The sequence below is a fragment of the Saimiri boliviensis genome, chromosome 1 (assembly GCF_048565385.1).
Source record: "Saimiri boliviensis isolate mSaiBol1 chromosome 1, mSaiBol1.pri, whole genome shotgun sequence".
NCBI classification, from domain to species: domain Eukaryota; kingdom Metazoa; phylum Chordata; class Mammalia; order Primates; family Cebidae; genus Saimiri; species Saimiri boliviensis.
In genome coordinates this window covers 64,095,772-64,121,680 of record NC_133449.1, presented here as the reverse complement: position 1 = coordinate 64,121,680, position 25,909 = coordinate 64,095,772, and the positions used below count along the sequence as shown (strand labels likewise).

The window sequence follows — 25,909 nt, the reverse complement described above, 5'->3', positions numbered from 1 at the left end:
TGGGTGCATCACTTGAGGTCAGGAGTTCAAGACCAGACTGGTCATCATGGTGAAACCCCATCTCTACTAAAAATACAAAAATTAGCCTGGTGTGGTGGCAGGTACCTGTAATCCCAACTACTTGGGAGGCTGAGGCAGGAGAATTGCTTGAACTCAGGAGGTGGAGGTTGCACAGTAAGCTGAGATCTTCACTACATTCCAGCCTGGGAACAGAGTGAGACTGTGTCTCAAAAAAAAAAAAAAAAAAAAAGTAAAAAGCATGTAATTTTAGACTCCCCAGAAATTTAACTACTAATAGCATACTGTTGACTGGAAGCTTTATTGATAACATAGTCCGTTATCACATACTTTTTATATGATATGTATTATTTACTATATTCTGACAGAAAAGCTAAAGAAAGAAGAAAATGTTAAGAAAATCATAAAGAATAGAAAATATAGATACTGTTTATTAAGTGGAAGTGGATCATTACAAAAGTCTTCATCCTCGTCATCTTCATGTTGAGTAGGCTGAGGAAGAGGAGGGGTTGGTCTTGCTGTCTCAGGAGTGGCAGAGGCAGAAGGAAATCCATGTATAATGGACCCACAGCATTTAAACCAATGTTGTCTAAAACTCAGCTGTAGTCATGAAATAAGGAAAATGCTATGAAGGCAACGAAGAGTACTGTGATGGAGAATAACCAAGGGTTTATGACTAAATAGCGTAATGTCTGTCTGAGAAGACAAGATTTAAGCTGAGACTTGAGAGATGCAATGAAGTTGGTCATTCCAAGAGCCTAGGACAGAGCATTAAGACACAGGTAACTGTGTTTTGTAGTGCTTAGGTGGAAAAGACCTTAGCACGTTCTGGGGATTGAAGGATCATTGTGTTTGGAGTATAGCCAGAGAAGAGGGAGGATGACTCCAGGTGATGGTGGAGAGGCAAGTGGGGCTGGATGACACAGGATCCATGGGCCATGGTAAGGAGTCTGTTTTTTATCTTGAGAATAACAGCAAGCCATTGAAAAGTTTTAAGTGGGATTCAGAGCTAAACTTGTTATTTTTAAAAGAGATGAGGTCTCGGCTGGGTGTGATGGCTCACGCCTGTAATCCCAGCACTTTAGGAGGCTAAGGCGGGTGGATCACCTGAGGTCAGGAGTTCGAGACCAGCCTGGCCAACATGGTAAAACCCTGTCTCTACTAAAAATACAAAAATTAGCTGGGTGTGGTGGCCCACGCCCATAATCCCAGCTACCTGGGAGGCTGAGGGAGGAGACTTGCTTGAACCCGAGCAGTGGAGGTTTCAGTGAGCTGAGATCACACCCCTGCACTCTAGCCTGGGTGACAGAGCAAGACTCTGTCTCAAAAAAAAAAAAAAAAAATTAGAGTTGAGGTCTCACTAATGCTGCCCAGGCTGGTCTCAAACTCCTGGATGCAAGTGATTCTTCCGTCTCAGCCTCCCAAAGTGCTGGGATTACAGGCCTGAACCACCATGTCCCACCAATTTTTTAAAATATAAATTTTGGCTGTTGTAAGTAAATGTTGGAGCAAGTGTTAAGAGAAGGCAGGGAGACTAGTTAGGAAATTCTTGCAGGCTGGTGACTTGAAGTAGTCTGGCAACATGGAAAGATAGGGATGGATTTGATATTTTGGAGGTCAAGTCCATTGGACTTACTTATCACTTAGGGAAAAAGATACTATGGAGGTTGATGTCATGTTTCTGCCTGGAACAACTTACAATGGGGTAGTCCATGTACTGAGATGGGAAAAGTGGTATCTAAAGAGGGCTGGGTAGTGGGGGCATTTAAGGTAGTGGGGGCATTTAAGCAATTACATTTGAATTTTTCTTTTCTTTCTTTTTTTCTTTTGTTTTTTAACGTGTTAAAATTTGAGATGCCTGTGAGATATCCAGGTAGATATGTCAAGTGGGAGGTTGAAGGTACCAGTCTGAACTCAGAAGACTGGGGTCCGGGCTAGAAATACAGACAAGGGAGTCCCTAGCATACAGATGGTTCTGAAGTCATGAGAATAGTTGAGATTTTCTAGTGAAGGGGCTCTTAATCTGGGGTCCAGAAACCTCACAGAGATTCACTGATAGAATTCAGGGCATCTGTGAACCTGAATGGGAAAAACTTCTGTTGTTTTTTCTAACCACTGACTGAAATTTAACATTTCCTTCCATTTTGAATGTAGGCCTTATACTACAGTATTAGTAATAATCTTAATTTTTTTCACAATAGAAATTAAGATATTTTCATATTGGATTACAGTTGTTGTCAACATCTCAACATAGCATCTAAGCACTACTTCAGAATTACAGTACAGAATTACTAGATCTACAACTAGATCCCGTTATCAAATGCTTTGATAAAGAACACATTAATACAGAAGAATATGTCATAATTTTTAAAATTTTGAAAACTGTTTTTCAGTAAAATTGCGGTATTTCTGGTAATCCTTTGTACTTTGTACCTTAAAAAAATTCTTCTGAGAAGGGTCTATAGGCTTCACCAGATGCCAGAAGCATCCATGGCACATAAAAAATCAAGAATCTTTGTTAATAAGACTGTGGAATAAGAAGAGGAGCCTAGGACTGAGCCTTGAGGTTAGTTAGTAGAGGGAGAGCCAACAGGGGAGACTTCGAAGGAAGGTTCAAGAGGCAGGAGGAAATCCAAGAGGGAGCAGTGTGGTGTCATGGGAGCCAAAAGAGATCAGTGTTTGAGAAAGGAGAGTAGTCAGCTATGTCAAATGGGTGAAGACAGAAGATTGACATTTAGGTTTGGTAAGATGATGTCATTGGTGATCTTGGTAAGCAATTTCGCTGGAGGGATTACAGAGACCCTAGATTAGGATGTGTAGAAAGGTAAATGGACATTAAGAAAGTGGAGGCAGAGGATATAGACCAGAAGGTGGCCAATTTTTTTCCATAAGGGACCAGAGAGTAAAAATTTTTGGTTTTGCAGGCTACTTGCTCTCTGTCACCACCTCTACTTTATAGTATGACAGTAGCCATAGACAACACTCAAATGAATGGATGTGGCTGGTTCCAATAAAACTTTATTTACAAGAACAGATGGCTAGCTGGATTTGGCACACCAGCTATAGTTTGCAAAGCCCTGGTGTAGACAACTCTTTGAAGAAGTTTGGATGGGACGAGAAGTAGAAAAATAGGAAAGCAGCTGAAGGAGGACAAGGAACTTGTGAACATGTGTATGTATTTTAAGATGGGAGATTTTAGAGGATGTTTTTGCTGATGGAAAGGATCCTATGGATCCCAGCTCCTGTCAGCCAGGAGAGGCTGACAGTCCAGAAGAGCGCTTAGCAGTAGTAATAAACTCCTCAGAAGGCAAGCGGGGGATAGGATTAAGAGTACATGGATGCCTAAGGAATTGTTTTTTATGTCACTTAGTGTTACTTTGAGTGACATAATAGTGTTAACAGCAGGACTGATATGGGGAGTCTGTCTCTGTCACTTATAGGCTCATTTAAAATGATGAACTACTAGGTGAGTTGTTGGGGAGGAGATTTAGCGTTGGCTTTACCTGAAGCAATTAATGTAGCTGCTTTCAATTTTGTTGCAGATACCTTTAAAATCCTGATTCTGAGCCTGTGAACAGATAATCACAGCAATTGCAAAGAGATTCTAGCTCAGTGATTCTCCATCTTTTCTATCGTATTTTACTTGGTATACTCCTTTCAATAACAGTGGCTCAACTTTGGCAGTTATGGCAACCGAGGAGAAAAGAGAGGGGAATAGACATCTACCTCACCACTCCTCTGCCTTCTCTGCTACTGACAATCATTGTTCTAGACCTTTTGTGGATACTTTACGTCAGGATTTTAAAAGGCATGTTTGTTCCTTTTCCTGGAGCAGTTCAGGCATCTTAATGATCTCAGGCATATTTCCCCCCTCAGTAGCTTCCCTAACGTAGGAATGCCTTGCCTTTTGCAGACCCCAGTATAGAAGAAAGAGTTCAGCATATTAAATCAGTACATATTTTCATGATGAGCACAGACAATAAACCAGGCAGTGGATTCTTTCACAGCTTTTTATGGTCATCAACTAGGCTGCCCAGAAGGGAGTGAGAGTATTCAGGCAATTCCTGTCTGCTGTGTGAGCCTCCTGAAACACCAACCCTCTGAAAATGAACTGTCACCTGTGTTGAAAATGTTTTCTGGGATTGGGGTTTATAGACTGAAGAAAGTTTCATGTGTGATCATGCTTACCTTGGTGAGTAACTTTTAAGACTAGAAGAATCGAGATGAGGATCCTTAGTGCATCCACATTAAAGAAATTTCACTTGACTTTTTGTGTTAGTTGTTTTCATACAAAACTAACAGTTATTCATGATGTTAGAAATTTTTTAAACACTACAAAGGAGATATTAAAGTGAAAAGAGAAGTCTCATCTATCAGAGGTGGCCACTATTATATTTCTGGGATGGATAAGACATGATTAAGCACATAGGGGCTCCCATGTGTCCTTGTTCTTAAAGCATCAGTGGGATCATACCATGTATTCTGTTCTGTGACTTGCTTTCTTCACAGTAGTGTCTTTCCATGTCAGGACATACTGAGCCATCTCATTCTGCCTCAGGGCTATTCCTGCTGCCTGGAACAGTCTTATCCCAGATTCATGGCTCACTGTCGTCTAGCCCTTACTCAAATGCCTCCTTCTTAATGATGACTTCCTTAACTGCTGTATCTAAAATTTCAACCATTCCCCTATCACTTTCTATCCTGCTTCCCTATTAATGACTTTCCTAGCATACTTCTGTTTATTGTCTGTTCTCCCACTGTAATGTACACTCTGTGGTGGGGAGGAATTTTTGACTGTGTTGTTCATTGCCATATCCCCAACCTTTAGAATAATTCTGGACCCTATAGTAGATACCAGTAAATATTCATTGAATTAATGGATGAATGATTACATTCAAATGATCACATTTGAGTGCACATTATTTTTAAATAGTCCCCTATTGATGAACATTTAGGGATTTTTTTTTTCAGCTTTTTCTACTTTTTTAAACACTGCTGTATGGAATAGTTTTATACATACATCTTTGTACTATTTTATAATTTCTAGGATAAATTCCTAGAGATAGAATTGTGAGTTTAAAGGATACACACATTTTAAGCCAGAGGCGGTGGCTCATGCCTATAATCCCAGCTCTTTGGTAGGCTGACGCGGGCAGATCACCTGAGGTCAGGAGTTGGAGACCAGCCTGGTCAACATGGCGAAACCCCATCTGTACTAAAAATACAAAAATTAGCTGGGCGTGGTAGCAGGTACCTGTTAATCCCAGTTACTCTGGAGGCTGAGGCAGGAGAATCACTTGAACCTGGGAGGCAGAGGTTGCAGTGAACTGAGATCGCCCCACTACACTCCAGCCTGGGCAACAGAGTAAGACTGTATCTCAAAATAAATAAGTAAATAGTAAATAAATAAATAAAAATAAAAAAGAATATACACATTTTAAATTTTCAATAATTAGCTTCCGTTTTCCCTCCCTTAAGATAAAAAGTTACATTAATTTACAATCTTCTTAACACTGTATGAGGATCCCATTTCTCTATACCAGGTATAATCAACCCTTAAACCTTTGCCAATTCGATGGATGAAAATGGTATCCCATCCTAATTTGAATTTCTTTAATTATGAGTGGATTCAGCATTATTTCATATATTTATTCACCTTTCGCATTTACTTTTCTGCTTATATCTTCTTTTTTCATTGTTGATTAGGTGGTTTTGCTTGTGTGTGTGTTTTTTTTTTTGTTTTGTTTTTGTTTTTTTTGAGACAGAGTTTTGCTCTTGTTGCCCAGGCTGGAGTGCAATGGCGCGATCTCGGCTCACCGCAAACTCCGCCTCCTGGGTTCAGGCAATTCTCCTGCCTCAGCCTCCTGAGTAGCTGGGAATACAGGCACACGCCACCATGCCCAGCTAATATTTTGTATTTTTAGTAGAGACGGGGTTTCACCATGTTGCCCAGGATGGTCTCGATCTCTTGACCTCGCGATCCGCCAGCCTCGGCCTCCCAAAGTGCTGGGATTACAGGCGTGAGCCACCGCGCCTGGCCGGCTTTGCTTGTGTTTTTGCCATCATATCTTTGTTTGCATTTCCTCTCTCTAGGTTCCAACCAGATATAACCCCAGAGAACAGTATACATCTGGGCCATCACTTTCTTTCTCTAGAAAGCTTCTAGGGATAGAACTTTGAACCATGTAATGGTACATAGTTTATAAATAAAGGGAAAACTCCCAGACTTGTACATTATGCTGGTGTTAGCATCGTCATCTCTAATTCTTGCTCACATTTTTTATTAGTTAAAAAAAGTCATAGAAACCCATAGCAAATACTGGTTATGTGCTAGATACTATGTTTAGCATTTTATTATCTCTTTAAGTGTCACAGCAAATCTGTCGGGGAGTACTAGTTTGTCTCCATCTGTACAATTTTGTATATGGGATATCAGCCATGTTCAACCCTTTGAATTCGAGGACTTTTTTGCTTATCTGTGGTGGTAGGTATCACCTTTTTTAAGCTCATCAGCTATTGTTAGTGTTGGCGTATTTTATGTATGGCCCAAGACAGTTCTTTCAGTGTGGCCCAGGGAAGCCAAAAGGTTGGACACTCCTGCAAAAAACAGAAGGATAGTAAGATTAAGTGACTTGCCCAAAGTTACACAACTACTAAATAGCAAAGCCAGGATTTGAGCCCAGGCATAGTGGCTCCAGAGCCAACCCTCCTAACCAATAAGCTCTTTTACCTCCAGTATGAGTAGTGAGTTATGTTGCCTATTGTCTGTTTCAGGAGGTGTTTTTGCTCATCTGTCCCCATTCAGAAAACTGGCTACTGTTGCTGAAACAAGGGAAAGCTATTCCTGTACAGGTCTGGGAGGTTTTTGTTGTTGTTGTTGTTTATTTATAAACTAGATTCCATTACATGGTTCAAAGTCAAAGTTAATATAAAAAGGTATTTGGTGAAAAGTTTCATGCCTACTCTTACCTATTCTATTTCCCCTGCCCTCATTTCTGTGTATACTTCCTGTTTCTTTATATAATTACAAAGCAAAGTAAATAAATAAATATAGCAGGTCATCAGATAATGTCATTTTGTCCAATGTGGTTTTGTTTTAATGTTGATGAGAAGAAAAATCCATTCCTGCCTGGGGCCAGTGTCTGTGTGGAGTCTGCACATTCTCCCCATGTCTGTGTGGGTTTTCTCTGGGTACTTAAGTTCCTTCCCAAATCCCAAAGGTCTGCACATTAGGTGAACTGGCTTGTCTGAATTGTCCTCATTCTGAGTGAGTGAGTGAGTTTGTGTGTGTGTGTGTGTGTGTGTGTGTGTGTGTGCGCGCGCGCGCGCGTGCACGCGCCCTGCAATGGGATGGCATCCTGACTGGGGTTGGTTCCCGCCTTGGCCTTGAGCTGCTGGGATGGACTCTGGCCACCTGGGACTGAATGAACAAGTAAATAATTTACTTCCTTGTTTGTATAAGTTTTTCTTAAATGTGTTTGTAGCTCACATTTATTTCAGTGGTTAATATTAGAAGTGTTCTGGTCTGTATTTAGAATCTGGTGTTTTCGTGACCAGGATAGGTCAAAGGAACTTAACTCTTGTTTATGTCAATTAGTGTATGGTAAAGTTGGTTTTGTTATATGTCATGGTGCTTAAAGTCATAGTTTCCAGGAACTTACCTATGTTAAGAACTTACTGTGTATACATACATATATTTACATATATATATAAGGTTTATGTATCTAATATTTATTGAGTGCCTCTTTATACAAGGCACTGTGCTGGCTTCCAAGGAGTATACAAAGAAGCATGAAACACAATCTCTGGCCTCAGGAAGCTCACAGTCTAGTTCTATAATGAGAGCGTAAGTGAACATAAAACGTGTTTATATGACATAGTACTTTCTTTGCTGATTTAGGCCTCAATACAAAGCACATTCAGCCTGCTAAAGGTAGTAAATACTAATGTATATCTTGGTCTTTGGGGCTAAGGTGAACTTTCTACTGAATTGTCTATCAGTCTCTAAAATATAAGAAATATATCTTATTTATCTTAATAGATTCTTTAGGACATACAGTTTGAACAAATAAATCTTTGTTTCTTTTAAATGTAGACTGCAAGGAAACTGTTTTTTATATGTGTGTGTGTGTGTGTATATATATGTGTATATATATACACACACATATATATATATATATATATATTTTTTTTTTTTTTTTTTTTGAGACAGAGTCTCGTTCTGTCACCAGGCGCCAGGCTGGAGTGCAGTGGCGCGATCTCGGCTCACTGTAACCTCTGCCTCCCAGGTTCAAGCAATTCTCCTGCCTCAGCCTCCTGAGTAGCTGGGACTACAGGTGCACACCACTACACCCAGCTAATTTTTGTATTTTTAGTAGAGACGGAGTTTCACCATGTTGGCCAGGATGGTCTCGATCTCTTGACCTTGTGATCTGCCTACCTTGGCTTCCCAAAGTGCTGGGATTATAGGCGTGAGCCACCGCACCCGGCTGTATATATTTTTTTAATAGAGATAGGATCTCCCTCTGTCACCCAGGCTGGAGTACAGTGGTGTGATCAACGCTCACTGTAACCTCAGACTTTTGAGATCGAGAGATCTTCCTGCCTCAGCCTCCCAAGCAGCTGGGACTACAGGTGTATACCACCACACCCAGCTAATTTTTATGTTTGTGTTTGTGTGTGTATATGTGTGTGTGTTTTAAAACATATTTTATAAATTAAAAAATGTAAATAGAGACAAGGTCTCACTGTGTTACCCAGGCTGGTCTTGAACTCATGGGCTCAAGCAATCTGCCCGCCTTCATCTCCCAAAGTACCGGGATTACTGGCATAAGCCACCGCACCCAGCCTGTTTTATATCTTCTTCATGAACCCAAAGGGAAGATTTTTCCAACCATTTTTATTTTAGAGTCCATCCCTGCCTTGAGGAGCCTTACCAAGTTGGATCGAAATGGAATTTTTGTGTGCCTAATATAGAACTGAAGGACGAGGACTTATCTTTAGAAAGTTTGTTTTGGTGGGGGTCATCTTTTTTCTTATTCAGGCCTCCTCTTCCAATTACTCCTGTCCCATAGGCAGTAAGTGGAAAAGAGTTTATCCCAACTACAGTATAATATTTTAGAGCTATGGGCAAGTTACCTTCAATTTATTTTTTATTTTTTAGATCTCAGTTTCTGTGTAATACAACTTAATTCTGTTAAAAGACATCTTTGTTCAGAACCCTTCCAGTAGTTCTAGACATTCCAGGAACCATATGGAAGAAGTATGGTGTAGTGGTTAAGAGTAGGCTCCAGAGCCAGCCTGCTCATGTTGAAATCCTGAATCTGCCACTTTCTTTCTATGACGAGTTACTGGACTTTTATTTATTTTCAGTGCCCCTAAGTAGATGTCTTAAATGTTAGAGGTTTGTGAGTTGATTAAGTTTATTCTCCCCACTGAGCCTCAGAGCCAAGGACAAGAATCAAGAGACGAAATCTAGTATCTTATATTTATCTAAGCACTTTTCATTAAAGGTAATTCATACTACACATGTAATATGCACATATTATGTACATAGAACACATGCACTAAGTATTGCCATGCATTTTGTATGTTTCAAAATAATATGTTTCTTTGAAGGAACATGAATCTCAAAGGAAAAAAGCCAAAGTTAAAGGTTACATAAGAGTTAACAGTAGTAAGGAAACATGGTTTTCTCTTACTTCCTGCCCATGGCTGCCAAACTGTTCTCTGAAGACTGCTTTGTGACAGAAGCCCTTTCCTTTGAAAGCCTGTCACATCACAAGAAAAAGATCTGTTTCTTTGGAGGTACATTTTTGGGCACAAGAAAGGCTTTTAAAAATTTTTTTGGCCATCCTTTTCATTGTAGGAGTCTGGTGCTTGCTGCCTAGTTTGGGAGTAGAGGAAAAGACTCTGGCTCTTTACCGGGACATAGATGGGAAGGGGGTATGGCCCAGCTGAGTGTGCTAGCTCTCTTTCCACTGCACTTCTGGAACCTTTCATGTAAGGACTTTAGGATAAGGGGGTTGCATAGCTTCAGGGTCTTATGGACATTTGGATATTTCCTTTGCTTCATAATCATTTTGAACTATTTCCTTAGGCTGTTTATTGAGAAACTACCAAAGCATCGAGATTACAAATCTGCTGTTATTCCTGAAAAGAAAGACACAGTAAAGGTGGGTCTTCATTTTCATTGTTGCCTATCTAAAAACTTCAAAGCAACACAGACTGACTTCACGATAAAAGTAGTAGTCTATGTGTCTAAATATCAGATTCTACAATAGGAGATAAGGCCATTTCACCAGAATAGTTCTGAAGTAGCAGGTATAGTACAGTAGTGGATATTTTAAATCATTTTGGGAAATATTGCAATCACCAACTTAAGTCTTCTTTTGGATTCCCTAATTTTCTGGCATTTTTCTAATTCTGTTTTCTGTTTTGTGTCCCAGAAATTAAAGGAGATTGCATTTCCTAAAGCAGAGGAGCTGAAGGCAGAGCTGTTAAAACGATATACCAAAGAATATACAGAATATAATGAAGAAAAGGTTAGTATATAACAGCCAAGAAGAAGAAAAGAAAATTATTTTGCTTTTTTAAGGGTGTGCCCTGGGATTATAGTATGACATTTCAGTATATCCTGTGCTTTTAATGTGCATTTTACTTTTTTTGGGCAAAGACCAGAAACTCAAGTAGAACACCAGTGGTCAGGCTCAGGATTATAACACAGATATAGCCTATTTGTCAAAGAGAGACTTGAGGGACAGAAGATATGTTGCATGCCTGCTGTATCTATTAAGAACAATGAACATTCTCTCCAAAACATAGGTTTTTAGATCAGAAAATTTAAGGGTTTGCTTCACATATGGTTATACCTGAAGTTATTTATAAATTGATTTATGAATTGATTTTTCAAGCTCCCCCCGCCCCCACCCCACCGAGACAGTCTCACTCTGTCTGTCACCTAGGCTGGAGTGTAGTGGCTTGATCTCTGCTCACTGCAACCTCCACCTCCTGGTTCAAGTGATTCTACTCCCTCAGCCTCCCGAGTGACTGGGACTACAGGCATCTGCCACCACACCTGGCTCATTTTTGTATTTTTAGTAGACATAGAGTTTCACCACATTGGCCAGACTGGTCTCAAACTCCTGACCTCAGGTGATCTGCCTGCCTCAGCCTACCAAAGTGCTGGGATTACAGGCATGAGCCACTGTGTCTGGTCATTTCAAGCTATTTTCAAATGATGCTTTTTAAGAAGAGTCAGTTAAAACATGTGGAGAAACTTCCAGGGCGCTGTCAGTGGCCAGCTGTGAATACATACTGCAGGCACTTACAGGCTATTGTGTAGCTGTCCGCTGGTCTCTATTATGGACTCTGATGTTGAAAATCAGCAGAGGGATGAACAGCTGTGAGGTATACATCTCTAAAGCACCAAGCGAGTATAAGCTTCAAGGAGGAGGTTATTACTTAGCATTTCTTTTTATTTTTCTTTATCCAAATGTGACTCAGGTATTTCTTATTAGCTTCAAATGTCACTCTGTGTTGAACAAATACATAAAAACCATAAAAATTTCAGAGGCTTCATTTTGGGTTAAAATTCAGTAGAAGACCAGACATGACAGCTCATGCCTGTAATCCTAGCACTTTGGGAGGCTGAGGTGGGTGATCGCTTGAGCCCAGGAGTTCAATACCAGCCTGGGAAACATGGTGAACCCCCGTCTCTACAAAAGATACAAAAATTAGTGTGGTGGCGTGCATCTCTGGTCCAACCTACTTCAGAGGCTGAGATGGGAGGATCACCTGAGCCCAGGGAGATTGAGGCTTTAGTGAGCCATGATTGGCCACTACAACCTAGCCTAGGTGAAAGAGAGAGACACTCTCTCAAAAAAGAAAAAAATTTAGTAGAGATGACCCCCAAGATAGCAGATATAAGTTTGGATCTGGTTCTATTTTATAGCCTTACTTGAAATATAGAATATATACATGACATAGAATAAAACTGCCTATGATACAGGTTAGAAGAGTACAGACAGTAAGTTGAATCAAGATTTCAGGCCAGATGTTGTGGCTCATGCCTGGAATCCCAGCATTTCGGGAGGCCGGTTGGGCAGGTTGTCTGAGCCCAGGAGTTCAAGACTACCCTGGGCAGCATGGCAAAACCCTGTCTCTGCAAATAATACAAAAATTGACCAGGCACTGTGGCTCACGCCTGTAATCCCAGCACTTTGGGAGGCTGAGGCAGGCATTCAAGACCAGCCTGGCCAACATGGCGAAACACTGTCTCCACTAAAAAATACAAAAAATTAGCCAGGCATGGTGGCAGGCTCCTGTAATCCCAGTTACTCAGGAGGCTGAGGCAGGCAAATCACTTGAACCAGGGAGGCGGAGATTGCAGGGAGCGGAGACCACGCCATTGCACTACAGCCTGGGCAACAGAGCAAGACTCCATTTAAAAAAAAATACAAAAATTAGCCAGGTGTGGTGGTACACACCTGTGGTCCCACCTACTCAGGAGGCTGAAGTGGGAGGATAGCTTGAGCCTCGAAGGTTGAGGCTGCAGTGAGCCATGATCATGCCATTGCACTGCAGCCTGGGAAACAGAGTGAGTGCAACCCTCAAAAAAAAAAAAAAAAAAAGAGAGAGATTTCAGTGAAGAGGAAAGTGCATTAGGTAGGGTCATTGCCAGGGAGTATTGAGAGGATTGGGATTTTAACTGTCCTTGGAGATAGGTATACAGTGGCCAGATAGAAAGGGGTAGTGACTACACTCCATGGGTATAAAAATACTGAGGAAAGCATGAATTCTTTGTTAAGTAATCAGGCCAGAGCAGAAGTACATTTTGGAAATCTCCGTGCTCAAAAGCCTTGTTCTCCTGAAGTGTGAAGTCACTGAGGTGTGAAGTGTTAGCCTAAATTTTCTCTCTTTGTAGAAGAAGGAAGCAGAGAAATTGGCCCGGAACATGGCCATCCAGCAAGAGCTGGAAAAGGAAAAGCAGAGGGTAGCACAACAGAAGCAGCAGCAATTGGAACAGGAACAATTCCATGCCTTCGAGGAGATGATCCGGAACCAGGAGCTAGAAAAAGAGCGACTGAAAATTGTACAGGAGTTTGGGAAGGTGGACCCTGGCCTAGGTGGCCCTCTAGTGCCTGGCTTGGAGAAGCCCTCCTTAGATGTGTTCCCCACCTCACCTGTCTCATCCACACAGCCTTCAGACTGTCACACAACTGTAAGGCCAGCGAAGCCACCTGTGGTGGACAGGTCCTTGAAACCTGGAGCACTGAGCAACTCAGAAAGTAGTAAGTGCATTTGCTGATATCCTCTTTATTCTCAGTTGCAGCCAAACAGATTATCATTCTGAGGGAGTCGTCCTAAGAATACCTCCCTGATCCCACTCATTAAGCTTTGGTCACAGAAACCCATCTGATAAGTATTGCCGTACCGCGTTCTAATATACTGGCCATGTTATAAAAGTAGCCTTTGCTTAAACCTGGTCTGGTTGGTTTTCTGAAGAGCTAGTACTATTCTTGAAAGTCAGACTGTCAAGTTTTTAGCTGAAAGGAAAGGACTGTGCCAAACCTAATTCATAATCTTTAGCTACCGTCATCAGACTGCTGTGTGACTGTCTACTGCTCTGACTTTGTTACCTCTCTAGCAATTCAGATCTTGCTGTTGAATATGCAAAAGCAGAACATCTCTTTTTCTTTCTCTTTTTTTAATATGAAAATATAGTTGTGAAAGACACTTCCTAACTTTAGCTTGTTGGCTGTCTCAGAGTTTCTCCATGGTGTTCAGAAACTGGGTCCATTCTTGGCATTTTTTATGAGCTGCTTTGCTCATTCCTTTTTTTGGAGGACTACGCTGTATTTTTTATTTTGTTGTGGTTTGGCATTTTAACTTTCTTCCAAAAAACTAAGTTCAGAAGTAAATAACTACCCAGGTTGTTTTCCATTCTCAAGAATACATACTAGTATATTTCTTTTAAAGTCATACTGTCTGATATTCTTATCTGAGATAAAAGATTTAAAATTAAAAGTTCAGATGAATGGGCAGTGTCTTAGTCCGTACTGTGCTGCTATAACAGAATACCTGAGGCTGGGTAATTTAAAATGAACACAAATTTATTTGGCTCATAGTTCTAGAGAATAGGAAGTCCAAGATCCAGGGACCGTATCTGGCAAGGGCCTTCTTGCTGTGTCATCCTATGACAGAAATGTGGGAGGGTAAAAAAAGATCCCTCATAGCCTTATCACCTCCTAAAGATTCCACCTTGCAATAATTTTGCATTAGGAATTAAGTTTCCAAAACATGAACTTTGGGAGGCACAGTTAAACCACGGCAGGCAGCTTATGTTTTCAATCCTTTGTATTAGATTCTGACAGAAAATTCCCAAATGTTTCAAGAGCTTTTCTCTTTTCCCCCCGCCTAAATTTTATTTTTTGTGGGTACACAGTAGATGTGTGTATTTATGGGGTACATGAGATTTTTTTAAAATTGAGACAGAGTTTCACTCCTGTTGCTCAGGCTGAAGTGCAGTGGTGCGATCTCGGCTCACCACAATCTTCGCCACATGAGATGTTTTGATACAGGCATGCAATATGAAATATGTACCTTATGGAGAACAGGGTATTAGTAACAATCCAATTACATTCTTAAGTTTATTTTTAAGAAAGCTTTTCTTTTTTTTGAGGCAGAATCCCACTCTGTCTCCTGGGCTGGAGTGCAGTGGCGTGATCTCGGCTCACTGCAACCCCCCACCTCCCAGGTTCAAGCAATTCTCCTGCCTCAACCTCCCGAATAGCTAGGATTATAGGCACCCTCTACTATGCCCAGCTAATTTTTTGTATTTTTAGTAGAGATGGGGTTTCACCATATCGACCAGGCTGGTCTCAAACTCCTGACCTCATGATTCACCCGCCTTAGCCACCCAAAGGGCTAGGGTTACAGGCTTGAGCCAACACGCCTAGCAAGAAAACTTTGCTTACGGTAGTAGTTTGCCCTTTTCTTAACTTGAATGATTAAAGGCTACTATTTTCTCTTCTTGAAGTAATGTGCTCCTTAACAGCTGTGGCCCAAGATTGGAGAAGGGACTTTACAACCCTTTTCTTTGATGCCATTAAGATGAGATCCCCACTCACTACCTGAAGTTGGGAGGATCCCAGTGGCTTAATGTTGCTCTTGCAGGGCTACTGGCTGTGAGGTCTGCTTGGGGAGGCGGAGCTCAGTGGTCTCAGACTTTTCTCCTTTCTCCATTACAGTTCCTACAATCGATGGATTGCGCCATGTGGTGGTGCCCGGGCGGCTGTGCCCCCAGTTTCTACAGTTAGCCAGTGCCAACACTGCCCGGGGAGTGGAGACATGTGGAATTCTCTGTGGAAAACTGGTAAAAACAAACAAACAAAAACTCTTCTCTGAGCTGAAACTGTTTCTTCCCCTCTTGGCATCCTGTGACTCTCAAGAGAAAATATCCAGGGTCAGTTACTCTTTGTACTGATCCCTCCACTGAAGGAACTGTGGATTGCATAATTTTGTGTCACTTTGAATTTGGTGACCCTGTATTAATTGATTGAATTGATTATTTTCATGCTAGTAGTAAGAAATACCTAATTTTAAACTTGGTAGGAAGATCCAGTCATTATCTACATAACAATTTTTTTAGTACCTGCTTTATGGTAGGATCTGAAAATATAAAATATGTAAAGCACAGAGTATGTGTTCACAAAAAGTGCCCAGTCACTTTGGAGAGAAGGCTGACATGCACTAAAATCTAACCAGCATGCTGAAAAATACGTACAGGCCGGGCGCGGTGGCTCAAACCTGTAATCCCAGCACTTTGGGAGGCCGAGGCAGGTGGATCACAAGGTCGAGAGATCGAGACCATCCTGGTCAACATGGTGAAACCCCGTCTCTACTAAAAATACAAAAAAATTAGCTGGGCATGGTGGCACGTGCCTGTAATCCCAGCTACTCAGGAGGCTGAGGCAGGAGAATTGCCTGAACCCGGGAGGCGGAGGTTGCAGTGAGCCGAGATCGCGCCATTGCACTCCAGCCTGGGTAACAAGAGCGAAACTCCGTCTCAAAAAAAAATAAAAAAAATAAAAATAAAAATACGTACAGTGTAAGTATTGGGAATTTTGAGGAAGGAAAGGTCACTGAATGCAGGCACTTAAAGAACCTTTTACTGCTGAATGAATAAATAAATGAAGTGGAATAGATGTAAGCTGAGGCTTACAGGATAAGAAAGACTTAAGGAAACAGTGAAAGGAAAACTACTTTAGACCTGAGCAGAGGAAAAGAAATGATACTCTACCCAGAGCTTCTAAGCAGATCAGTTTGGCACAGCAGGAAATTCCCTCAGGGCTATGGTGTTTGCCCGGGCTGCAGAGTTCTGGGGTTGGTCTCTGCATCTGTCACTGTTCAGAGCACCCCAGGCAATGTGCATGAGCAGCCAAGGTTGTGAACCACTGAGTGGCAGGACTCCTGCTGTGTGGGAAGGGCTTCACACGTATAGATGCTTACCTTTCCACTGTTGGGATGGAGTGGAGCAGGATTGCATGAGCACCAGGGAATTGTGACTGGCTGTTTTCTCCTTTGGCAGATGAGGAATGAATTTACCATTACCCATGTTCTCATTCCCAAGCAAAGTGCTGGGTCTGATTACTGCAACACAGAGAACGAAGAAGAACTTTTCCTCATACAGGATCAGCAGGGCCTCATCACACTGGGCTGGATTCATGTAAGCAATTCTGAGCGCTCTGAGGGTTAGTCTCCGCCTCTCCCATGGTGGTATAAACACACTTTGTGTTTCTTTCTTTGAACCAAGTCAATTATATTCAGATTATTTATTGTTCTTCTCTCTTTTGGATGCAGTCCTTAGTGGCATACTTGACTATTGCACTCCAGTATTGTTTTCTGGGAACACTTAGGACTTTTAAATCTTTTTAACTTTTTATTTATTTTTTAGCAAAAATAGACTATTTTCCCTAAAGTTCCAGTTTCCCTCTGAGTGTGACTGGTGATGGGATGCTGGACTAGAATATATGTGGACATTGACCTTAGAGATTATGCCTACTATATACAGATGATGTTCCTTCAAGGTATATAACTGAAAATATTTAACATGAGCCAAAGAGGTTATTTCAGATGCTTGCATTTGGTTTTTCTTAAAGCACCTTTATAGAAACAAGAAGGGCTATAAATATACATGATTTTCAAGTGTCTGCATATCTTGTGCAGCCTTCTGGTAATGTTCAGGTAAAATATAATGCCTTCCTTAAAGATTGTTTTAAATTTTTCTTTCTATTCCTTTTCAGTCCCTTACTCTCATAGCCCAAACTGCATTTTTTGTTGTATGACAGAGTTACAAATGAATTGGCTTATTTTTGGATTACATATACTTGTATGCCAGAATTTGGGAAAGACTGACCTGTGAGGCAGTCCCATGTGCCTTCCGTCCTTTCTTCTGTTCAATTACGTTCATATTCATGATTTGCCTATTATTGTGTATCCTCCCTGACCCCATTGTAGTAGATGAAGGAGAGAAAATTTGTTCCTTATCTGCTAGGGAACACAAATTTGAGTAAGATATGATTTTAGCCTTATAAAGGAGATTAAACAAATAGATCATTAATAACTTCACCTGGGGCAGAATGTGCTAAGGGCCTCAAGAGGTACCAGCAGGGCACTGTGGAATTCAGAGGAAGGAGGGACCATGCTCGAGAGGGTTTAGTAGCATGTTGACAAGCTGGGCCAAGGGAAGTTCCTTATGGAGCAGACAGGTGGAAAAGAGGCAGATTCTGTTCCTGGAGCGTTGGGTGGACCAGTTCGCTGGGATTTATGGTTCATATCAGGAAATTTTAATGTAGTATGTTGGAGCCATGTTCTGGAGGGTCTGGAGTATACAGGCAGAATTGTTCCACTTTTTAGTAAATGGAGAATTCTTAAAGGTTTTTGAGCAGAACAAAGATATGATTAAAGCCATACTTTAGAAAATTTAACATAAATACATTTTTAAGGTAGGTTGTGGCAAGGAGGTGATTTAGAGGTTAATGTGCTGATAAAATCTAATAATGATGAGAGCTAGGGTGATGCCAGTGTGTTTGGGAAGGAGGAGATGAATGTAGGATTTCAGAAGATTTGGGAAATGAGTAATAGAGGATGATGACGCAGAATCAATGATGACTCAGAGATTTGGGGCCTTGCAGTGATCATCTCATAAGCAAAAGTAGAGAATCCAGAAGGACTTGGTTTGAAAATGAGGTTCAGTTCTGAGCATGTTGAATTTCAGGTACTGGTGAGATACCAGATCATTGGAGGTAGTTATCAGGCAGTTAGCAATGTAGGGCTAGAACTTGGGAGCAAAGTCAAAGCAGGAGAGAGGGCTCTGGGAATCCACTATATGATGCTGACCTTGGAAGCCTTGGAAGTAGGGGAAGAGTCTAGAGCAGGCGTCCCCAAAGTTTTTACACAGGGGGCCAGTTCACTGTCCCTCAGACCGTTGGAGGGCCGCCACATACTGTGCTCCTCTCACTGACCACCAATGAAAGAGGTGCCCCTTCCTGAAGTGCGGCGGGGGGCCGGATAAATGGCCTCAGGGGGCCGCATGCGGCCCATGGGCCGTAGTTTGGGGACACCTGGTCTAGAGCAAGAAAAGGTTCACTGGCAAATTGTGGGAGAGACTACCTAAGGGAACATAGAATGTAGTTAGCAAAGAAGCAAAGAGATATATGAAAAAGGTGAGGGTAGTGTTAAGGCATGGAAGCCACAGGAGGAGGAAGGCTTTAAGAAGGAATTTCTGGATGTTAACCATGTCACGTGCTGTGGAGAGCTCCAGAATGGTGAAGACTTGGATCGGTCTGAATTTGATGATATTATTGACGACCTCGATTTAGTGTGTTTCAGGCATTAATGGGAGTAAACTATAAGAGTTTAAGAAGTCATAGGGATTAAGGTTGTGGAGATAATGAAGTGTACACTACCATTTTGAGCAACTTACTGTAGAGGAAAGGAGAGAGATAGGATGGTGGTTTAAACAAAAGCTGGGTTGAGAGAATGATTGATTGTTCAGAGTGAAAGGCTTGAACATGTGTTTTGTTTTGATTTTGTTTTTCAAAAGCTTTGAATTTCAAAATATAGCATATATATAAGAAAGCTCACGGAAACTAGATGTACACTTTAACAAATCATTAAGCAAATATCTATGTACACACACTACCTGGGTCCTCCCTCCGTTGCTTCATTTATAGTTTCGCCACCTCAATGTGTACCTCTGAACACTACAGTCTACTTTCGCCTGGTTTTTATCTTTTTGTAAATGGAATTATATCATATGTATACTTGTGTCTTGCTTCTTTTGCTCAACATTTTGAAGGTTGATCCACATTCTTGTGTATAGTTTTCTGAATATATTCCTATGCCCAATGAGCCAACAATGGAGATGTAAAAGGGCAAGAGAGACAAGGTGATGTGGTGATAAGGAAAGATTAAATCAGAAGTACAAAGAGGTATTCATCTTCACAGGGGGAAAAACATCCATTCCTCCAAGACAAGATTGAATGAATGGAAATGAAGATACAGAGAGATTTTTGAAACGATGTCTGGAAGAGTTGAGGAAACACATTTTAGGCAGTCTTGACTTCAGTAAGGTTGGAGTCTAGGTCTGCTGTTGAGCAAAAGGGACCAAGGAGGATTTAGAAACTGGAAGAGATGGGGGAAAGTTTAGAATCATTACTATTTAGACTTCAGGTAGAACTTAGCTACAAATGAATAAAAGAGTTTCTAAGCATCTATCAGTGAGGGCCCAGCTGCGAACAGATTTAGAGCCTAAATTAATAATAGTTCAGCTGTTTTTTTTCTTTTTTTAAGATGAGGTCTCACTATGTTGTTTATGTTGGAGTACAGTGGCTGTCACAGTCCTAATCATACTGCACTACAGCCTCGAGCTCCTGGGCCCAAGTGATCCTCCTGCCCCAGCCTCCTAAGTAGCTAGGACTACAACCACGCACCACTGTGCCCAGCTAGTTCAGCTTTCCCCCCCATATTTCTGCAGCATTCCTTTCTAATTCAGGATTAAAAACAAACAGGCTGAGTGTGGTGGTTTATACCTGTAATCCCAGCACTTTGGGAGGCCAAGGTGGGAGGATCACTTGAGCCCAGGAGTTCAAGACTAGCCTGGGCAACATAGCAACACCTCATCTCTATAAATTAAAAAAATTATGCAGGTGTGGTGGCACACACCTGTGGTCCCAGCTACTTGGGAGGCTGAGGCAGGAAGATCGCTTGAGACTGGAAAGTCAAGCCGCAGTGAGCCGTGATCACACCACTGCACTCCAGCCTGGGCAACAGAGCAAAAACACTGTCTCAAAAACAAACAAAAAGTAGACCATAAGGTTTATACAGATCTTAAAATTGGCCAGAGGAAAATGCAAAAGATCAGTTCTTCCTTCTTAACCTTGTAAACTATAAATCAGATTCCCAGTTTAAAAACTTCGTATGGTCATGGATTGATCACCATTGTCAAACCTCCAACCCAGAACTCAAGGCACTTCTCATCATGTCTCAGCCCCATCTAAGCCATTTCCCTCTAGGGAAAATTTCCTGTCCAGGCACCCAGGCTGCCTTCAGCATTCGCCCTCCTTGCTCATTTCTGTTCCTTCAGCATGTTGTTTTCTCTTTGTGAAAGTGCCTTCCTCTACCCCCAGCAACATAGGCACAGTGAACATAATGAACTCTTCATTCAAGAAACTTGACTGTGAAAGGAAGGAGGGAGAGAAGGCACAGTAGTTAGAGAGGAGAAGGGGATCAAGGCAAAGTTTTTCAATTCCATTTAATACTTGTTTGCTAAGTCCCTGTCTCTTTATTACCCTTCTGGCTACCCACCTTTAGCATGAGGGCCTAGATTGGCTTGTGTAGGCCTAGTTTGCTCCCAGTTAGAATCCTGGGCTCTAACCATGGAATGGAAGGTGGTGTTGGCACAGGCCACGGCTCCTTAGCAGCCTAAAGGATTATATTCTAATCAGGTAGAAACTTTGTGGTCACTGAAGTCCTTACATGCCCCATGAAGACTTGTGTGTGGATTTGCTGTGTGCACTCAGCTAACATACTCCTGCCCTGAAGCCTTCTTCCACAGTGAGCTCATCACAGCACCCTGTGGAATGGTACTTCTCAGATGATGCTACACATTAGAATCACTTAGTGAGTTTTCAGCTGGGCGAGGTGGCTCACACCTGTAATCCCAGCACTTTGGGAGGCCGAGGCAGGTGGATCACTTGAGGTCAGGAGTTTAAGACCAGCCTGACCAATATGGAGGAATCCCATCTCTACAAAAAAAATACAAAATTAGCTGGGCGTGGTGTGGTGGCACATGCCTGTAATCTCAGCTACTCAGGAGGGTGAGGCAGGAGAATCACTTGAACCCGTGAGGCGGAGGTTGTGATAAGCTGAGATCATGCCAATTGCTCTGTAGCCTGGGCAACAAGAGCAAAACTCTGTCTCAAAAAAAATATCACTTAGTGAGCTTTCACAAAAAATGTTTTCTCATGATGGTTATTTCGTAGGGTGCAGGAGTCTGGGCTTTTGTCAAGCTCCTCAGGAGATTTGTTTTTTGGACAGCAGGTTTGAAAACGCTAGTCAATTGTATATCTATCATCCATGCTCTTCTGTCAGTGAAGGTTGGTTGTCTTTTTGAGTCATGCTAGATCTTTCTCTATTTTTATTACCTAAGATCACACCCCCATAAGATGAACGTAAGTCATTATATAGTTGTCTGTTTTGTATACAAAACATGTGTTTAATAAAACAAACAATGGAAACAAATTAAATAATCAGGATGCACATTTAGGTGATGCTTTAACTAATTAACCTCAAATTTTAGCATCATGTTCTATTTCCAAACAGAATGGTCTCCTCTGTATGGTTCAACTGTCCACTGAAATTCAAATAGTCCCCTACCTCCCATACCTTCCTTGGATGATGCTTTAGCTACAGGACAGCCTTTGTCTATAGGACTCGATTAATGCTTGACCTTTTAACACCTCTGTGGGAAAGAAGAATTAGTCGTCTAATTGTGGTTTACTAGTCCTTGACTTCTACCATGTTGAAATATTAGGCACGTACTATCTGTTCCAGAATGGGTGACTTGATGGTATGGAGAGACCTTGTAAGGAACCAAATAAGTCTTGACAGTCAATTAGAAATTATGAGTCTTTTGAAAAACCAAAGACTGAATTATCCAGAGAGAAACACTTCTTAGAGGAGACAGAAGAAATTGCCCAGGAAAAGTTCCAAGGGCCACTCTCATGCCTTTCACAATTGTGGAGGACACCCACTTACCTTGTCCATGGATGTCCATCATGACAACCCCACTAACACCTTTGATTCCGTGGATCCCTGGGTGAATCCAACATCATAGTCCTGGAATTCTTCCAGTTTGGTTCAAGAACAGGAGAGCCAGAGCAGGAAATATTAGCAAACAGCCTCCTCTTCTGTCTCCAATCCTGCGATGGAGATGTCTTTACCTGTCTCCACTCCCACTATCTGGTGATCTTTGTGCAGCAGGTATGTGCCTAAAGCAGGTCTCCAAGCCAGTTTCTATGTGCTGTCATCTGAGATGGGGTTCCCCTTGCCAGTTCTCACACCCCACAAGACCCACCACCCTGATGTCCTGGCCGGCACACACCAACCTCAAGGAGGCCTTTCTTGACACTTGGAACTTAGATCTTGATGTCCTTTTGAGAGGTCAGAATTTGTTTAACTGGAATGTGACACAGTACTGAATTCTTCTGCCTTGTCTCTTCCAGCCTCGGAACTCTATTTTTCTCTCACTTTGCAGTGGTCTTTGAGCTTCAACACTGTGAAACAGTATCTTTTCCCAATGATGCCCCAGATGGAAAGTTTGAGCTCTGTCCCTGGGCCCTCTCCATACCCCTCTAGTTTAATGCCTTGATGCCTTCTTGCATCAAGGCTCTATAGCCCACAATCTTTCACCCAACCAGGAATTCTAGAACCCATCAGGCCCCCTAGATCTTCTGAACCAGTGAGATCAAAGTCCCCATTTTGAATGGTACAGAGAGGAAAGTTCCCCCCTTGCGTTTACTTCCCTATTTTTGTCTGCCTACTCCAGTTTCCCCTTCCCCCTGAGTGCTCAAGCCGCCTAACATCTACTGCCTTCAAACTAGGAAAGCCAGAAAGTCCCAAGCCTCTTCATCCTCCGTTTACTTTTGTCCACCCTCTGGGACTTCTCTCCCTGAGAAGGTTGTCTGAGTGAATTAGGTGAAACATGGTGGGTGGGTTATTTGGTACGTCATCTATAACCATGAGCTAGGATGGCATGTACTTGCCTGGGCTTAACACTGTTGCTTTCCATTACTGATTTTCCATTAGATAAAAATCACTTTATCATTCATTGGATAATCTACAGAATTTCAGAATTATGGTTCTGCACAATGTAAGTGAGGGTGTACATCCACCTACCCAGAAACTGAAGTGGGGCCTCCCCCACCCCACTTGTGGCATCTCCCCACGATTGCTCTTCAGACAAATCCCCATCTGTTTAGCTGTCATTCTGCTGAGGCCAATGCAATCTAAGTTATTTCGTTTCCTTAGTCATTTTCATCTCCTTCCCCTCTCTCATTGGATACTTCACCACAGACAGCTCTTCCAGTTTCCAGTAATTGTTTATGCTCCTTATTTCTATGAGCTCTTTTATTCATTATATTCCTTTTATTCATTATATTCCTTGTTCCATAGGACTTTATAATGGGAATATATATATATGAATATATATATACACACACATAAATATATATGTATATATATTTCTTTTTTTGACTTAATTCTTGTCGCATCACTTTTATATATATATATATATTTTTTTTTTTTTTTTTTTTTTTTTTAAGATGAAGTCTTGCTTTTTTAAGATGAAGTCTTGCCTGACCAATATGGAGGAATCCAGTCCACCCAGGCTGGAGTGCAGTGGTATGATCTCAGCTCACCGCAAGTTCCGCGTCCCAGGTTTAAGCAATTCTCCTGTCGAGCCTTCTGAGTAGCTGGATTTACAGGCATGTGCCACCACACCAGCCAATTTTTGTATTTTTGGTAGAGATATAATTTCAACATGTTGGCCAGGCTGGTCTTGAACTCTTGACCTCAAATGATCTGCTCTCCTCGGCCTCCCAAAGTGCTGGGACTACAGGGAGTGAGCCACCATGCCCAGCCTGTGTTTTTTTTTTTTTTTTCCTTTTTTTAATTGACAAATAACAATAGTCTATGTGTGGTGTACAACATATGTTTTGAAATATGTATACACATATTGTGGAATGGCAAAATCAAGCTAGTTAGCATATACGTTACATCACATACTTTTTTGTTGGTGAGAACACTTAAAATCTACTCTCTTAAGCAGTTTTCTAGTATATAATACATTGTGATGAACAGTAGTCAGCACGTTGTATAGTAAGTCTCCTGAACTTAAAAAAAATAATTAAGAGTCTCTTCGCATACTAGTGTTAAGCTGTATTTGTTTACAATGCTGGAAAGGAGCTTCCCTACTTATTAGGAACTTCAGGTGGACCTCTCATGATTGCAAGTGGCTTCTTACTTACAAAGGAGATTGTGCCCAGCTGTTGAGAACTGTTTGGCTTTACTTCCCTCAGAGACCAGGCTTGGCTGTTCCGAAGAGTAGTCCCCCTTTATCCTCAGGGGGTATGAGCCTAGACCCCCAGTAGATGCCTGAAGTTATGGATAATACCAAACCCTGTATATACTATGTCTTTTTCCTATACATGCCTACCTATGATAAAGTTTAATTTATAAATTAGGCACCGGAAGAGATTAACAACAACAATAATAAAACAGAACATTATAAAAATACACTGTAATAAAAGTTATGTGAATATGGTCTCTCTTTCTCAAGATATCTTATCATATGTAATATTTTCAGATTGCAGTTGATATGGGCAGCTTGAAACCGCAGAAAGGGAATTGCAAATAAGGAGGGACTACCATATATCCTTGCTGAAAGTCCTCTGACCCTTTTTCTCTCCTCAGACTCACCCCACGCAGACCGCGTTTCTCTCCAGTGTCGACCTACACACTCACTGCTCTTACCAGATGATGTTGCCAGAGTCGATAGCCATTGTTTGCTCCCCCAAGTTCCAGGAGTGAGTATACGGGTCATGGTTCTGGGTGTTAGAAGTGAAGAACCCCCTCAGAGGAAAAGGTCTCTATTCTTGCGGACTTGTTCTTTGTAAAATACATAGATTGTGGTATAAATTGGTTATTCTAAAGGGCTTCCTTTTAAGCCCCATATCATAATTAATCTATCATGCTTGTTCAAAAAGATATCCAAGTAACAACTGAGTTGCTTTTCAAAGAAAAGTCTTCAAGAAATTTGAAGTGTTTGACTTGAAACAATAGGAATGTCAAGAGTTTTATGTTGGATTCGAAAGTTTCAAAATCAAACACATTATCTCAGAGTGTCACTTCTTTTTCATTCCAAATCCTGTCTCCACTCCCACTTTGATTATTTACTATGAATTATCCAGCAAAACTAGAGTGAGAACAGTAATGAATCATTCTCTAACTGTGATTCATTCACCAGAGAAGAGACCTATGAGCCAGCATCCTACAGAAACTGTCTCATAGTGACCTCTGCCCTGCTGTATGAGTGTGCGTGCTAGTATGTGTGTGCGTGCCTGTGTTTGGGATGGAGGGAAAACCTTTGCTTTACTCTTAGCCTGCCTTTTTAAAATTTCAGAACTGGATTCTTTAAACTAACTGACCATGGACTAGAGGAGATTTCTTCCTGCCGCCAGAAAGGATTTCATCCACACAGCAAGGATCCACCTCTGTTTTGTGTATGTATTTACAGAGAAGAAACAGGCTATGCTTCAAGCAGGGA

General features: G+C 41.5%; 1 protein-coding gene across 2 annotated transcripts in view; it reads left to right on the top strand.

Moving 5' to 3' along the window:
• Positions 1-25,909, top strand: part of STAMBP (STAM binding protein) — a 33,900-nt gene that overhangs the window by 5,366 nt on the left and 2,625 nt on the right. For both annotated transcript variants that reach the window (XM_074398225.1, XM_003922600.4), the window contains 7 exons: positions 10,118-10,193; positions 10,467-10,562; positions 12,944-13,310; positions 15,270-15,394; positions 16,610-16,747; positions 25,057-25,169; positions 25,766-25,865. In XM_074398225.1, the coding sequence (XP_074254326.1) occupies positions 10,118-10,193; positions 10,467-10,562; positions 12,944-13,310; positions 15,270-15,394; positions 16,610-16,747; positions 25,057-25,169; positions 25,766-25,865 (1,015 nt within the window). The remainder of the gene's footprint in view (positions 1-10,117; positions 10,194-10,466; positions 10,563-12,943; positions 13,311-15,269; positions 15,395-16,609; positions 16,748-25,056; positions 25,170-25,765; positions 25,866-25,909) is intronic.